This window comes from Aspergillus lucknowensis (genome assembly GCF_044049455.1).
Source record: "Aspergillus lucknowensis strain CBS 449.75 chromosome Unknown BJX67scaffold_7, whole genome shotgun sequence".
In the NCBI taxonomy this organism is placed as follows: Eukaryota; Fungi; Ascomycota; class Eurotiomycetes; order Eurotiales; family Aspergillaceae; genus Aspergillus; species Aspergillus lucknowensis.
In genome coordinates, this window is record NW_027263551.1 from 461,302 (window position 1) to 476,217 (window position 14,916).

A 14,916-nucleotide genomic window follows, 5' to 3' on the forward strand; every position below is an offset into this window, starting at 1 on the left:
ACCCATAACATACCATCTCTCCGGCGAACAGGCTCCGTCTCTCGATCAGTCTCCGTGTGGCCGAGCGGGGACAACCGAAACAGGCCGAGACTGAGACCAGACCCGGAGAACTCTCGGGATCGGCAATGGCCGTCCTTCACTGGAGTATACCGTCATCAGGTGCAAATTGACAAGAAAATTGACAAGAAACATCTCTCTTCCTCCGCTGTAGCCCATTCCGAGAATGAACCAACTCTCTACAGGGGTGTTGGATATCTCGATACCACGCTGAGAAGTTTGTGACGTCGAGAAGCCATCGGAGGGGCTGCCGAGATATCCCCGAGGTGACGTCAGGCTTTCATCTAGAAAGTGTTGAATATGTTGAAAAGAAAAATGTGACCTGGTGGGTGCCATTGGGTGATTATATCTGCTTTCTAGATAAATGAAACAGGCTACAAACATCAGGAGACAGTAGCTGAAGTTATTCAGGATCGGGTGTTGAGAGATTGCAACTTGGGCTTGCAGCACACAGCATATGAGCTTCTTCAACAATGCTATGAACATGTTGACTGTCGTTCTTTCAAACCGTTACACATCAGTCAAATCTGCAGCTTAATACACTGTCTGAATAATAATAACCGCGTAAGATATCTCTAGACCGCTCTCTCCACACGGGGGGTGGTGGCAGCCGGGGTATTTCTGTCTGGGAGCTCCCCGTCTGGCCTTTTCCACCCACCTTTTTCTTCCACGCTCTGTCTTCTTTTTCTCCTGCGCCTGAACTCTCCACTCCCCTCGTTCTCTCTCCTTCCCTCTCTTCTTCGCCCACAATGTCGGTTTCCGCCCTTCTTAAAAGCCGCGTCCGACGGCCTTCATACCTTAGTAGAGTGGCCAAGGCCGAAGACCTCCTCGACCATTTCCCCCACGGCTCTTACATCGGCTGGTCCGGTTTCACTGGAGTCGGATACCCCAAGTATGTAATGCTCCTATTTCAATTGCTTAACTATAGCTACCCCGAATTCTCTGTGCAGGAAAGTACCCACGGCGCTGGCCGATCATGTTGAGAAGAATGGCCTCGAAGGGAAGATGAAGTACACCCTCTTTGTCGGCGCTTCATCTGGCGCAGAGACTGAGAATCGCTGGGCGCGGCTGAACATGATTGAACGTCGAAGCCCTCACCAAGTTGGCAAGGAGATTGCCAGGGGTATCAACAATGGCCAGATCAAGTTCTTCGATAAACATCTCAGCATGTTTCCGGCAGATCTTACCTACGTGAGTCTCTTAACTATTATAATTGAGCACAGGCTGATCGGTATAGGGTTGGTATACTATGGACAGGCCGAAAAATAGAATCGACGTTGCTGTCATTGAAGCTTCTGCTATCACAGAGGACGGAGGCATTATTCCGGGAGCATCTGTTGGTGCGTCCCCAGAGATTGTCCAGATGGCGGACAAGATCATCATCGAAGTCAACACTGCTAGCCCTTCGTTCGAGGGCTTGCATGATATCACTATGTGTGACATTCCGCCTCGACGGAAGCCCTATCTTATCCTGCAGCCTGAGGACCGCATTGGAACTCCTCACATCCCTATTGACCCTGAGAAGGTCGTAGCAATCGTGGAGTCTGACTACCCAGATCAGACACAGCCTAACGCCCCCGAGGATGAAAGCTCGCAAGCGATTGCCTCCAATCTGATTGAATTCTTGAAGCACGAAGTGACGAGGGGACGTCTGCCGCCGAACCTTCTGCCTATCCAGTCTGGCATTGGAAACATTGCCAACGCTGTTATTGGTGGCCTCAGCAAGGGAGGATCCAATTTCACAAACCTGAAGGTGTGGACAGAAGTGCTGCAGGATTCTTTCCTCGACCTCTTCGACAGCGGCAATCTAGATTTCGCCACTGCAACATCCATTCGATTCTCCCCTGATGGCTTCAAGCGCTTCTATGACAACTGGGAGCGCTACGCAGGAAAATTGCTCCTACGTTCCCAACAAGTCTCGAACTCCCCTGAAATCATCCGCCGACTCGGTTGCATTGGGATGAACACCCCGGTCGAGGTGGACATCTATGCGCATGCAAATAGCACTTGCGTGATGGGCTCGCGTATGCTCAACGGTCTCGGTGGGTCTGCCGATTTCCTCCGCAGCTCCAAGTATAGTATCATGCACACGCCGAGTGCCCGGCCTTCAAAGACGGATCCCACTGGTGTAAGCTGCATTGTGCCTTTCTGTACGCACATTGACCAGACCGAGCACGATCTTGATGTAGTCGTCACCGAGCAGGTATGGGTCTGGAACCCAATCCAAGTATGTAAAATGTACTAACAGATTTAGGGCCTTGCCGATGTCCGCGGTCTTTCTCCTCGGGAACGTGCCCGTGTCATCATCAAGAAATGCTCTCACCCCGACTACACCCCCATCCTCCAGGATTACCTCGACCGGGCCGAGTTTGAGTGCCTGAAGAAGGGCATGGGCCACGAACCCCACCTCCTCTTCCAAGCCTTCAAGATGCATCAGAACCTGCAGGAGAAGGGCACAATGAAGATCACAGGCTGGGAGTAGATTTCTACCTGAATGGCGTTCTTATGTTACTGGCTGGCGGCGGAGTGCTGTTCTCGTTAATACCACACAAGGCTCGAAAGAATTCAGGTTAGTTGAGGAGATATCGGACATATTTGCATTTTAAATCCTATAGTTGGATCTCCAAACCGAAAAAAAGTAACCGCCCGGAGATAGCGGAGACATGACAAAGCATCTCTATCCGGAAGCTGCGACATGTATGACAAATGGCCCCATAAATGCATAAATTATCCCACCGGATGCTGCCATAAGCCGCGATCCTTTTCGTATTCGGAGATCCTGCGTCCATGAGTCCGGTTCCGTTGGCATTTCCAAGCCCTGCTCAATTCTGACTGTCTCAGATACCTCTATATCAATCACCCCTGTCTCCTACCCGAGGTCAAGCATCCCATCTCACTCACACACACTCCCTCTCCAATCCCCTTACCCAATCAAGGAATATAAAGGCAAAATGGCCAACTTCATCCATAAAAACAAGCTCCAAAACACCCGAATCCTCCTCATCGGAGGAACCTCAGGTATAGGCTTCGCCATCGCCCGCGCAGCCCTGGAAAACGAGGCCTCTGTGATCCTCGCCTCCTCGAAACCCGAAAAGGTCGCCAATGCAGTCTCCAGGCTGAAAGACCTCTACCCAGAGGAGCCGTATATCAGCCGCATTGCAGGCCAAACAGTCGATCTCTCCAACGAGAAGACAATGGAAGATGACATCGTGAGCCTGTTCGAATTCGCCGCGGCAAGGGATACGTTCCCTGGTTCCCCCGCTGCGTCGAGCGTGACTGAGGAGGCATCATCCGGGAAGGTTCCCATAAACCACATCGTCATTACAGCCGGCGCTATCCCGCGCCTCCTCCCACCCACAGACCCGGGCGTCAACGTGGACTATCTCAAATCCCTCAATACAGTCCGGGTCATTGGCGCTGCGCTGATCGCCAAGCACGCGCCGACGTATATGCCTGCTTCGCATCTTTCTTCGATTACGTTTACCACGGGGGCGATCTCCCAGCGGCCCATGAAGGGATTTACGTTGGCTGTGTCCATTGCTACTGCTGTTGAGGGGCTGGCGAAGGGACTTGCGGTTGATTTGGCTCCGATCCGGGTTAATACTGTTTTGCCTGGGCCGGTGCGGACGGAGATCTTTGATGTGTTTGGGGATAAGGATACAGTCGATGGGATTTTGGCGGGGCATGCTGAGAAGACGCTGGTGAAGAAGGTTGGGGACCCGGATGAGCTGGCGGAGACATATTTGGCGCTTATCAAGGATTCGTTTGTTACGGGGATTATGGTGAGGAGTGATGGGGGGATGGTGGCTTTTTAGGTTGATCATGGGGAGATCTGATATACCGAAGTGGATGGAGTATATCGATAGCGCCTCTTTGCTATGAATGAACTGCTCTACTATTAACATAATGGAAGGATTCGTGCCACGCCATACCATCCAGTCGCCCTTACTCCTTCTATACTCATATGGCTCGGGTAACCTGACTACTCGGGAGGCCGGTAACTCCCTCCAAACAGTCTACAAGATTAGCACAGCCAATTCAGCAACAACAGATAAGGTTCAAGAAGAGAGAGCTAACCGGCTGAACAGCATCCCAAACAAGCCTGGTGTTTTATTATCCCGCTTCGCCCACCCAGCCTCGACATTGTAATGCTTCACATCTTGTAGTCCGGCGAAGAGCCCCCGGCCGGCGGTTGGATGCTACCCTCCGTCATACGATGAGCTAGGCTCTCTTCAGACGTTCCAGCACAATGAAGAAGAGAAGTCGTGCATACCCTATGTGGATTTGTCCCCTTGCGTATCCAGAGATCAGATCCAAAGTCGTTCTGTTGGCTGGTGGGTGTTGCCGATGGCCCCAACATTGTCTTGCCCTTTGTGAGTTTGGTGGACTGGAAGTGGTGTATTATAGTGTAATTGATGAGAATACTTCTTGGATAGCTAAGCTGTGCTTGATAACTGGCTGTATGTGTAACAGAGAAGTGTACGGATCCCTGTTACAGACATGCCGCGGACCTTGTTATATTGCTCGCTCGAGACGAGGAGGGAGGTGGAAAGGCATGATTCCGAGTCACCTCACCTTGCGGTAGTTGAGACAAGACGGAAACTGTAAGTGAGGTATGGCTTCGCCACTCTCCATTGTGACAAAGCGAGGAAAGAGTGGTCTGAGACGCAGGCAGAAGTATGAGGCTGGCACCGGCCCGGATGGCGTAATGAGCGAACCAATCAGCAGGGGAGAATAAGTCAACCTGCAATCCATCAGAATACGAGCGCTGAGCGACTGTTATATGGCATGATGCGGCGATCGACACTGAGTGGTTTGTGCCTGTTAGTGTTGTGTTGGTGGCATGATCAGAGGCCGAGGAGATAGCACGATCTGTTGACACATTGCTTAGGTTGACCCGCGGCGCCACAGTCTTCCGTGGAATCTCGTGACTCCTTGCCTAAGGTACCAAGCGCCGCTAAAGTACCTTGAAGGCACCAAATCCGGGGAAGTCGCGACCCTTCACGATGCCGACACGGGCAGAGTCAATCTCTCTTCAGCCTCAGATCTCACCCGGCCAGACTTTCTCTCCCTCTCCCCTCTTCTCACTCAACATTTTTATGACTGCATCGTAACATGAATAATCTCCAGTTTCCAGAAAAATAATCCAAATGCCGGCAGTCGATCCGGGAGATATCCCGCCAACCCACATCATTAACCTCTCCCTTCCCCCCGCAAGACGTTACACAAGACTTGCCGCTCTCTACACACCACAACTCCGTTCCATAACCTCCATCTTCGACTCGCTCGTCCTCGAGATTTTCCCCCCATCCTACCTTCCCTGGATCAAATCCCTTGCTCGCATTTTTCTCCGACGCGTGTACGACAATGAAGAGTCGGAAGAGATTCGGGGGATTGCCCAGGTCACGGGGATAGACCTTTACCTCGTTGTCTGCCTGAATGTGTTGTTGGATTTGTTGATGGGGTGTACGAGCGGCGCGGCTCTATACAAACCCAATCGCAGTTCCCGATCCAGGGAGGGCAACGAATCCCTTGCAGACGGTGAAGGGGCGGCGCGACTGCTACATTTCCGCACGCTAGATTGGGATATGCCAGCGCTCCGACAACTGGTCGTGAAATTGCAATATGTTGACAGCGACGCTGAGGACGCGCACGTGCTAGCGACAAATATCACATACGTTGGGTTTGTCGGTGTTCTGACGGGTGTGCGGCCGGGACTGAGTGTCTCTTTGAACTTCAGACCGAATCATGATGGGGATTCGTGGTTGAAGCATTTGAAGTATTACGGAAGTATTGCGCTTGTGCTGCTGGGATGGAGGAGGTCGATTTCTTCAGTTCTGCGGCAGGTGATTATTCCCTCGAGACCGCGAAACGGACTCGCCAGACGGGTGCTTTCGGGGCTGGGTTGGTTGTTTTTGTCCTTATTTGTCGGGGGGAGGAAGAAGCAGGCTGTGAACGAAGCGTCTCTAACGGAAACGGTGTCAAGAATTTTACGAACCCCATCAACGGCCTGCTACCTGGTCCTTTGTGACGGACAGCGCGCCTACGTTCTGGAGAAGGACTATAAAACGAGGACTGTGGAATCTAGTTCTTCGTTCATCGTAGCTACCAACAGTGACCGGAAGGTGGGATACCCGCAGGCGGGCGACCATTCCACGAGGGAGCAGCATACGGGTGCCTCGTTGGTGAGCGGTGATCCCGTCTTGATGACTGATTTCATCAAGGATAGCATTGAGCGGCGCGAGTGCATGCAAGCCCACTGGGACATGAAGGTTACGACGGCAAGACAGGCGATTCGGCGCGCGTCCCAAGCGAGGTCGGACCCTCTAAAACGAACGCGGTCGTCTCAAAGTCGGGATATTTGTAACGGCTTTTCTTCTTCTTCGTCTTATACTACACCTCCCTCGATAACCCCGTCTGAACCTGAAATCACGGCCACGCTAGACGAGATCGTGTCCTGGACCTCGAGGTACCCGACCACGAACGAAACAACGCATTTTGCAACGGTCTTAGACCCAGCAAAGGGAACGGTTGCGTGGATACGACGGTATCCAGAACCTCTAGATTGTAGTTGGGAGATGACCGATTTCGATTAATCCGCAGAATATTTCCAGGATGGCTCTCTGGTAGAGAACCTTTTCATCAGATTCGTAGCATCGTTACTTGTGTAGATAGCATAGGTTTATACCTAAATGTACCCATCCGGGGAGGTATTGACCCGCGATACAGTCGGCTGATAGCTCTTTCTCTCCTGTATTCTATTGCTGAATGAAATGGGAGAGCGTGGACTCCTTTCTTCGGCCTTTTCCGGCTCTGCATTTGCCGGGAGAGGCATCAATCCGGCTACCGAGTCGTCCCTACCGCCCAAGGGTACCCATTGAACCCTAGTGTTGGACAATGATTCAGGTGGAGGATCAGAGCCCGTTGTACTATCATCCGGGACTATCTCGTCGAATTTCTTGCTTCTCGTCGCACGGAGAATCGTCGAGAGGGAGTCGCTAAACGCAAACCCATTATCCCACATCGTAAGGAGACCAGTGATGATGCACAAGAGGGATACAAAAACCGAGATGCCGTAAGCAATGAGGAGGTTCCTCTGGGAGTAGAGATATTCAGTCTGATTCGGGTAAACGGTGACATTCACCATAGGACCCCGGGTCGTATTCCTATAGGAGAAAGCGCAGTGTCAGCAGTTGCTTATCAAAAGCGAGAGAAGAGCGGTTGCTCACAGGAAGAAGGGGTTGCTAAAGAAACTCAATGTGAGATTCTTTCCAAGTTCTGAGGCGACGTCCACGATCGACCGTAGCGACGTATTCGTGGGCTTTAGAGTCTTGTCAGAGCCGTAGACCAGGTCCCAAATTTGCTGCGATTCGATAAGAGCCGTGGAGTAGAGTTGAGTACCAGAACAACGTGAAGGGACAGTTTGGCATGTTCCCACTAAAACATCCGTGAAAGCAGACATCATGCCTGTGAACGCGAACAATTGGTCTTCATTATCCGGTCGCGGCATCTCGTGCTGCCTGTGAGCCAACACCCGGTTGAGAACCTCGAGGTTGGTGACCTCCGTGGACTGAATGCTGTTGGTGAAATTGAAGTTCACGGTGTAAGAAGCGTTGTACATTCCACATTCAACCACCCACCGCTCGTCAATATTCATAAACGGCCATATCGCAAGAACAAGCTTGCCTGCGACATCAGCGTTCTCGTCTCCCATTTCATAGTCCTCGTATGAGTAATGAGTGTCCGCGTTATTTAGAATATCCAGGCCAATAGTCATATTATCGGAGCTTGGTTCGAAAGCCATAAAAGATGTATAATGTTCGCCATGTTTCTGTGCCCAGTCCTGTACCTGCTGGCTCACGTAGTCGCTGGAATTGATACACTGTATCAAGGGCCCGGTGAAGCTCAGCGTATACGAAGAATTCGGGGCCGGGGCTGCCGGGACGGTGAGTATCGTTCCTTGGATGACGCCTCCAGCAACGAAGCGAGTGATGGCAGGGCTCGGCCCCGCAGGGCCTCCATCGTCCATGGTATAGAACTTGTCGAAATCAAAGTCAATAACGGGCATTTGTTGTTGGTGGGTGACCGCTCCTATCATGGGCCGGACAGACAAGGTTGAAGGCGTGACGACCGTCACCAGGGGAATGCACCTGACGATATGAATGCATCCTTAGTGAGTCCCCAGCGATACAGGTGAAACGTTGACATACCACGAAATCAAACCTAGTAGAGCCACGTTCGGACCCCGAAGCCATATATGCAGGTCGAAGAGGTTGAAAATGCTGCCCCGAATATCCCACATCGAATCCAAAGTCGACATTCTCACTGGCTTCCAGCGCAATATCCACCAGAGGTTCTGAACACAGGCAATGCCAACGGCGGTCGTCAGGAACGTCTTCGTCAAGAAGGCCATTCCTGTGCCAATCCGAAGAGCCCACTCCTGCTGGCTCTGGCCGGGGACAATAGTCCCATCGAGCGAATAGTAGTAAAAATGATGGCCAATCGCGAGCGAATAGTAGTAAAAATGATGGCCAATCGCCAGGCCTAACCCTATGAACCAGCACAGAGCCATAGCTGTTGGCATCCTCCAATGAACGCCATCGCGTTTCCCGATCTTGCCGTTCTCTAGTCATCACCCAGTCAGTGTACAGTTCCAGAGAACACGGTCAGGGCTCTCACCAGGCAGGGAGCCACTTTTTGAGAACCACATGTTTATATCTAGCGATAAAACAGGTAACCCAGCTCGACAGCCAAAGGAACATTTTCTCGAAGACTTTCTCTGGGGGGCCACTTCACACTATATGTAATCGCCAACGCTTGTTCCCCTCTCCCCGGCGCTTAATATTTTTGGCAGCGCGGACTTAACGCCGACATCAGTCTTTCCGACATGCAACCAGCAATCACAATCACAGAAATTGTTGCTTTCCCCGCCGACCGGGTTAAAAGTCATGCTTTATTGGCCGCAGCAATCACGTTCGAGGCTGTGATCTCGAAGAAGCTGCCTAACAGAGTAGAGATCAGTGGTCGCCTGCATGATGTCCAACTCACCGAGCAAGGCTGTGTCGGCGGTACAGGGGGATTTCCCTTCCGTCTTACAGGTTCGCACCGGTCGATGCGGCTCCAGCAAAGAGAGAAAGGCTCCCGCCCCATTGAATCAACAAATGCTTGTTCCGTTCCCCATGTCCAGCCCCCAACATTGTTGTCCGTTCCCCGACCACTCGTACAAGACCCATTTTTTCGCGACGATCACGGCTTCGAATCCAGGAATGTTGCTTGTCGACTCGTGTCTTGCATCTTTTGGTGTCACTGGGGGAGGCTCAGCCACCTCGTGGAGTTTTGAGTGCCCCAAACATATTCTCACGCAGGGTCCCTTGATCGCTTCACTAAGAAGAATAAACAATATACAACAGCAAAAGATGGGATTTATTTATATCCTGGTATGGCTGTAGAAATTTCTCACTTGAAGTCATAGGTCCATCCGGTCGGGAGCAGAGTTGTTGTAGTCAGTAGATATTTCCAGCCTGCGTCTTCCCTCCAGGTAGCATGGTTTATCGGGGTATACATGAGGCAGCCAACGCCACGCGATCGACCTTAGCAGCCGCCGAGTGCTGTGCAACGAGTCGCCGACATACTTCACCGAAATGTGCAAAGCGTGACAAGACGAGCGAGGGAGTTTACTTTGAGTATCATAACTCCATAATGAATTAGCACATACAAACTAGCAACAAAGTAAACCGGCGGATGCAACCCAGAGTAGACACAGATCAATAAACAAAAGAAGACGAAAAAGGGTTATATATTTACTACAGGAGCATAAAGTATACGAAGAATGGGAGAATAGACAATCCGGTCGTGGAAATAGGCGGGACGACGGATGTGGAATCAAACATCAGGATACTTGAATTGAAGATGCCCTGTAACTATACTCCGGGTGGTCGAGTTACTTAGAACACATCAATGCATCCCCAGTGAGTCTCGACCTTGTAAGTGTCAGTATCCGCGAACTTGTTCTTCCACGCATCGTCGGCATAGGAGAAGAAGACGGAGTCGGCGCCGACCTTCTCAACGAGAGACTTGATGGCGGTGGCCTGCTCGGACTTGCCGGGGATGGCCAGTCCGTTGGGAATACCACCGTTGGGCCAGCCGGTCTCAAGGTTGATTACATCCAGCCCAGGGCAGACATGCTTGAGGTCACGGATCTGGTTGCTGACCAGCTCACCAGCCTGAGAGGCAGTGAATGATGGGTTGAAGAAGGGGTGAAGGTTGGCACCGAGGATGTCAACAACCGGGCAAAGAGTGGCCTTGTTGGCGAGCCAGTTGTCCATGGTCTCTGCGGTCGTCACCTTGCCTGTGTAGCCAGCGGCTTGGAAGGTAGACTTGGCATCGGAGACAAACCCAGCGAGGGTCGCAGCGTCGGTCACCTGCTGGTTGATAAGCTCATTTCCAACGGCGATGAGATCGACCAGTCCCCACTGGCCCCAGTTGGCGATCTCATCGAACTGAGGGCGAGCGGCTTTAAGACCAGTGTTCTTGTCGACGTAAACTCCGAGGATCAACTTCAGGCCGTGGGCCTTGGCAGCAGCACCGACGTACTCGAGGGTGTGGCAGTCAGTGCCGTAGACACGGACGTGAGAGAAGCCCTTCTGCTTGATGATACCAACCTGTTCAAGGACACGGTCCTTGGACATGCAGGCTCCGTTGGTCTCGTAGGGAGTGAAGGTCATACCCATCTGAGGACCACCGGTGGCGATAGGGACGCTGGTGGTGGTAGAGCTGGGCTCAGTGGTGGTAGTGGGAACAGCAGTGTTGGTGGGAACCGCGGTGGGCTCGTTGCCGTTGGTGTAGGGGCAGACATAGGTGAAGTCAGTGCGAGTGACAGTGATGGTGGACTCGGGGTTGGTGTAAGTTCCAGGGGTGATGGTGGCAGGGGTAGGGTAGACAACCACGGTCGAGGTTGGCACAAAGGTGGTAGTCGGGTTGATGGTGTAGGTACCAGGAGTGGGGCAGACGTAGGTGGTGGTCTCAATGACGCTGGTGACGGTGCTGCCGGTGGGCTTCACGGTAGCGATGGGGCAAGTGATGGTGGTGGCAGTCTCGACAATAGTTGTAACACCACCGTAGGTGTGGGTACCGCTGGGTAAGTCGGTCGTGGTCGCACCGCAAACGGTTGTGGTGTCCGTGACAGTGATGGTGGTCGCGGGAATTGTATAAGTACCAGTCTCTGTGAAGCTGGTCACGCCAGGAGTCGGAAGGGTGACCTCGGGGGTCTCAGAAGTGGCAGTGACGGTGATGGTAGTGTAGCTGGTGGACTCGACAGTCGATGTTGTCTCCGAGGTCACGGTGCTGGTGGGAACCTCGATGGGGATTGCTACCGACCGTTGTTAGCTCATGGTTCATTGCAACTCATTTTGCATCTCCAATCGTGTTACTCACTGGTGGGCTCGCCCCAGTAAGTGATGACCTCGGTGGTGCAACCGCAGCTCTCCTCGGGGATAGCGGAGGAGGATTGGTGAAGACCACGGTGGTGCAGGGCCTCATGGCCATGACGGCGCATATGGACATCAGCGACGGCGGTACCCGCGAAAGCGGCCGCGGTGGCCAGAATAGCACTCCTCATGATGAATTCAATATGAATAAACGGCGATATATATAAGATCCAATTGATTTTTTTTCGTTTCTGGGTATAGTAAAGCGCAATGAATGCCCGCTGAACGAGTGAAGCGGTGGTCAACAGTACGGCTTGAAAGGAATGACAGGGGAGGGGGAGGAGGCCTCGTTCTGATGATGCTTCAGAGCGCGAGAGACAGAAAGGATCACCAAAGGAAGAGGAAAAGCAGAGAAGAAGAAGGGAGAGAAGGAGACAAGAGGGGGCCGACTGGGAAATGAGGACGAAAGCATGACGGGGCTTGGGAGCCGGCTCTGGCGGAGACGAGGCTGGTGATTGGCCGAGGCAGGGGGGTTCTGGCCCAAAGTCTTCAAGCGTTGCAGTTTCCAGCAAGCCAAAATAACCGGACAAAGCCAATGGCAGCAAAAGGGGCTGTGAGCGCCGAATCCTCGCCTCCCCAACTCCTGACCCAGATGATTCCCACAACAGCGCGATGAGCTAATGATGTGGTGCGGTTGAAGATCGCCCAGAATAAAGCGGGGCCACGGAAATTATACTTGAAATTGGCCCAATAACACCGCGCAAGAATTTCTTTGTGGGTCTTCAGAAATTCCATTTTGGGTAAGGTCTAAACACCGCACAAACTCTCAGCTCCACATCGCTGCTTCGCTGTCGTTCCTTGCAGACTCTCTCCCAGCGTGCGAACCAGCACCAGAACAACAAGTGTTCAAGAGCGGTGACTCTCCCACGTTCAATCATGGGTGTTCTTCGTCGGCGCCCAACTTCAAGAGCTCCAAAGGTGACGTGGTGTTGGAGGAAACAACTCACTCAGCCCTGTGCTGGTGACACGTTTCCAGGAATAGAGTTTTGCCTTGATAAATTACCAGCCATGTGAGATGCTGTTTCAGCCTTTACGGCCGGTGCGACTCCTCAGAATCGGTCAAGTTTTGATCGTGTCCAGCCCTGCAGGGTCACACTCTCAGGCTAATTCCCCTGTCGCTTCTGTTGCATTTCCAATATGATTCTCCCTTGAGTCCAGCAGAACAAGCTGGACCTTCCGCATCTCCTTCAGTTGAAGTTGCGGGCGAAAAAAAAATGACAGATTCATGGAAGGGTTTCTCTTTCCCCACTCTTGCGATCTCACTTCAGTTGTTCCTTCCCAACTCGAGCCTCGAAGACGGATTCACCAATCACATGGCTTTGGTGCCTGATTCCCGTGACGACGTTACACACCGCTGACTCGTATCTTACGCCTGATTCAGGGGTCCAAGCGACGAAGCCCTGGCGTGAACAGACCCGAAGAAAGCTGTGAGATGACTCTCGCCTCTTGCCTCTTGAGTGGTCCAACGCTTCCTTGTCCTTGAGAGAAACGATGGGAGTTGACTGGTCTGTGGCTCACGAGAGCAGAAATCTTTGTTGAGCGACAGCCGCGGAGCTTCGCAATGATTATTGACAATAATTCGGTCGATCGTCTGGCTTCAACCAGGGGACGATGAAAGAAGACTGGATGATCACTTTCTGCATCGTTTTCCCCCAACGGTGATGCCCACTGCAATTTCCAAGAGATTTGTCCAGATCGTTGAACTTGACGGTGGCAAGAGGGCTCCTCACTTCATTCGTCGTGTGGTCTTTTCAATCCCCGGTCGACACGTGCTTTGAACCCCCTGTTCCTTGAGTGATCCCACGATCCTCGCATTGGAAGATGAAATGCGGAGCGAATTCGACCAGAAAATCCTGCTTGTTGCTCCTCTTGATCCTCTTTTGAGTCTTCGACCCCGTTCATGATTCAGGGCTTCCCGTTCGCCGCGCAACACACTCTATCTCGGAAAAGATCTGCCGGTGATGCTCGTCTCGAACCGAATCCAATTCCATTGCCATCTCGTTCGGTCAAGGCTTGGCCCAAGAGGTTAATGAAAGATCTGCCTCATTCTTATCATGACGAGGACACCATGCAGGGTCTCGACTTTGGAGTTGCCCTTATTTCTCACGGAAGACCTTGGCCAAGAAGCCATGGGGAGGAAGCTGACCTCCCGACTTGCGCTTGTTTCACCTTGGAACACCCCCAAATTTAGGTCCCCAATGTTGACGCCTCGAAATATTCCGAGGACAAGAAACTGGCAGGGAGAGTTCTGAGCTCAGGAGGACGCCAGAACGAGGTCCTTGGCCAGCAGCATCGCAAGATCGTGGTCGACAGAAGAGCGATATTATTTCCTTTTCCAGGCAGAGGTGGAGCATGATTGACTCGGGTGGCACCTCGGATGGAATTTCCCATTCATGCTGAAAGAGCAATGCACTTGCTGTGGTCGTGTGGTCTGCTTCTCAAAGCCCCTTTTCCGAGCAACGGTCAACCCTCCGCTTGGGTTCAATTGCAATGCCAATGGCCGTCAAGTTTGGACTCTCCTCCGTCCTCTCGAACATAACATCGAGATGAGAACAGAGAGCCACAAGGGGGCAAAGCGGGCAAGCCCACAGGGTGTCCTCCGCCAACACCTTCCCGGCCCCCCCCGTTCGCGGACCATCGCGCTCGTGCCGTCCTGGAACGTAGTCCGGAAGCACAGAGCTCCATTGCTCGGAGCGCAGCCGACAGCTCTGCATTTTCGTGTCAAATATCAACTTCTCTTAGTTCTCAGACTCCTTACGCCGCACTGGACTTGAATTATGCCTGAGCTATTGTATATCCGGTCACGTACGGATTGCCGGTGCAGAGTCTTTGCACGATGCTCAAACTAAGATATAACCGGATGATCTTCTTGATATTCTTACTTTGCTGATACTCCTTGTGCCATAGTTGTGTTATCTTAGACTTCTTAAGGTTATTGGTTCCATCCGGTTCCTTTCTTGTTTTCACTACATGCTGGGACCATTATTCAAGGCGACGATTGTTTGAGTCTTTTACGTTGACGCATACGTTCCCAGTGCTGAAGTCTAGCTGTAGTGTGGGTTCTGTATCGAGAAGCCTCTGTGAACCCCGGAACCCTAAACAATATACAACGAACTTGAAAACCAACCTGCGATATCTCAGCAACCGAAACCAATGTGCGTAATTCGCAACTCGCTCTAGCCTTATAAATTAAGAAGCTCTATGGCCATTGGGTTGAGAGTTTCCTCATATCCCAATTTTCTATAACACCGTCTCAACGGTCGAGCTCATTCTGTCAATGGAGACCGCGATGCTACCTTCCACTCGACCTCAAAGAGACTAAGTAAACTCCAGACAAAACCCTGAGAAGCTAAGAATTCCCAGATACGCACAA

At 52.1% G+C, this 14,916-nt stretch overlaps 6 protein-coding genes across 6 annotated transcripts; 3 read left to right on the forward strand and 3 right to left on the reverse strand.

Moving 5' to 3' along the window:
- Position 1: 1 nt before the first annotated feature.
- On the reverse strand, positions 2-561 carry BJX67DRAFT_346553 (uncharacterized protein). The gene has a single exon (XM_071028425.1). The coding sequence runs from the start codon at positions 541-543 to the stop codon at positions 46-48; it is 498 nt and encodes a 165-aa protein (XP_070889069.1). The 5' UTR covers positions 544-561; the 3' UTR covers positions 2-45.
- Positions 551-2,735, forward strand: coaT (acetyl-CoA hydrolase ACH1). The gene is made up of 4 exons (XM_071028426.1): positions 551-949; positions 1,008-1,248; positions 1,295-2,260; positions 2,312-2,735. The coding sequence occupies exons 1-4, from the start codon at positions 807-809 to the stop codon at positions 2,537-2,539; spliced, it is 1,578 nt and encodes a 525-aa protein (XP_070889070.1). The 5' UTR covers positions 551-806; the 3' UTR covers positions 2,540-2,735.
- Positions 2,736-2,737: 2 nt separating this feature from the next.
- BJX67DRAFT_346557 (oxidoreductase, short chain dehydrogenase/reductase family) lies at positions 2,738-4,157 on the forward strand. The gene has a single exon (XM_071028427.1). It carries the CDS (start codon positions 3,009-3,011, stop codon positions 3,870-3,872), a length of 864 nt encoding a protein of 287 aa, XP_070889071.1. The 5' UTR covers positions 2,738-3,008; the 3' UTR covers positions 3,873-4,157.
- Positions 4,158-4,583: 426 nt separating this feature from the next.
- On the forward strand, positions 4,584-6,968 carry BJX67DRAFT_306096 (uncharacterized protein). Its single transcript, XM_071027060.1, has one exon. The coding sequence runs from the start codon at positions 5,208-5,210 to the stop codon at positions 6,651-6,653; it is 1,446 nt and encodes a 481-aa protein (XP_070889072.1). The 5' UTR covers positions 4,584-5,207; the 3' UTR covers positions 6,654-6,968.
- On the reverse strand, positions 6,700-8,928 carry BJX67DRAFT_306669 (uncharacterized protein). Its single transcript, XM_071027066.1, has 4 exons — positions 8,737-8,928; positions 8,268-8,682; positions 7,287-8,207; positions 6,700-7,223 (listed from the first exon to the last, which is right to left on the reverse strand). Exons 1-4 carry the CDS (start codon positions 8,765-8,767, stop codon positions 6,746-6,748), a joined length of 1,845 nt encoding a protein of 614 aa, XP_070889073.1. The 5' UTR covers positions 8,768-8,928; the 3' UTR covers positions 6,700-6,745.
- Positions 8,929-9,854: 926 nt separating this feature from the next.
- btgE (putative cell wall glucanase (Scw11)) lies at positions 9,855-11,853 on the reverse strand. The gene is made up of 3 exons (XM_071027064.1): positions 11,491-11,853; positions 9,989-11,425; positions 9,855-9,931 (listed from the first exon to the last, which is right to left on the reverse strand). Exons 1-2 carry the CDS (start codon positions 11,672-11,674, stop codon positions 10,002-10,004), a joined length of 1,608 nt encoding a protein of 535 aa, XP_070889074.1. The 5' UTR covers positions 11,675-11,853; the 3' UTR covers positions 9,855-9,931; positions 9,989-10,001.
- Between the last annotated feature and the right edge of the window lie 3,063 nt (positions 11,854-14,916).

Coding starts and splice junctions, on each gene's coding strand:
- BJX67DRAFT_346553 (XM_071028425.1), bottom strand. CDS start 543: ATGTTCATAGCATTGTTGAAGAAGCTCATATGCTGTGTGCTGCAAGCC.
- coaT (XM_071028426.1), top strand. CDS start 807: ATGTCGGTTTCCGCCCTTCTTAAAAGCCGCGTCCGACGGCCTTCATAC. Junction 950..1,007: donor ACTGGAGTCGGATACCCCAA/GTATGTAATGCT, acceptor TTCTCTGTGCAG/GAAAGTACCCACGGCGCTGG. Junction 2,261..2,311: donor ATGTAGTCGTCACCGAGCAG/GTATGGGTCTGG, acceptor TAACAGATTTAG/GGCCTTGCCGATGTCCGCGG.
- BJX67DRAFT_346557 (XM_071028427.1), top strand. CDS start 3,009: ATGGCCAACTTCATCCATAAAAACAAGCTCCAAAACACCCGAATCCTC.
- BJX67DRAFT_306096 (XM_071027060.1), top strand. CDS start 5,208: ATGCCGGCAGTCGATCCGGGAGATATCCCGCCAACCCACATCATTAAC.
- BJX67DRAFT_306669 (XM_071027066.1), bottom strand. CDS start 8,767: ATGTGGTTCTCAAAAAGTGGCTCCCTGCCTG. Junction 8,208..8,267: donor CTACTAGGTTTGATTTCGTG/GTATGTCAACGT, acceptor TCATATCGTCAG/GTGCATTCCCCTGGTGACGG. Junction 7,224..7,286: donor TTTAGCAACCCCTTCTTCCT/GTGAGCAACCGC, acceptor TTTCTCCTATAG/GAATACGACCCGGGGTCCTA.
- btgE (XM_071027064.1), bottom strand. CDS start 11,674: ATGAGGAGTGCTATTCTGGCCACCGCGGCCGCTTTCGCGGGTACCGCC. Junction 11,426..11,490: donor TTACTGGGGCGAGCCCACCA/GTGAGTAACACG, acceptor AACGGTCGGTAG/CAATCCCCATCGAGGTTCCC.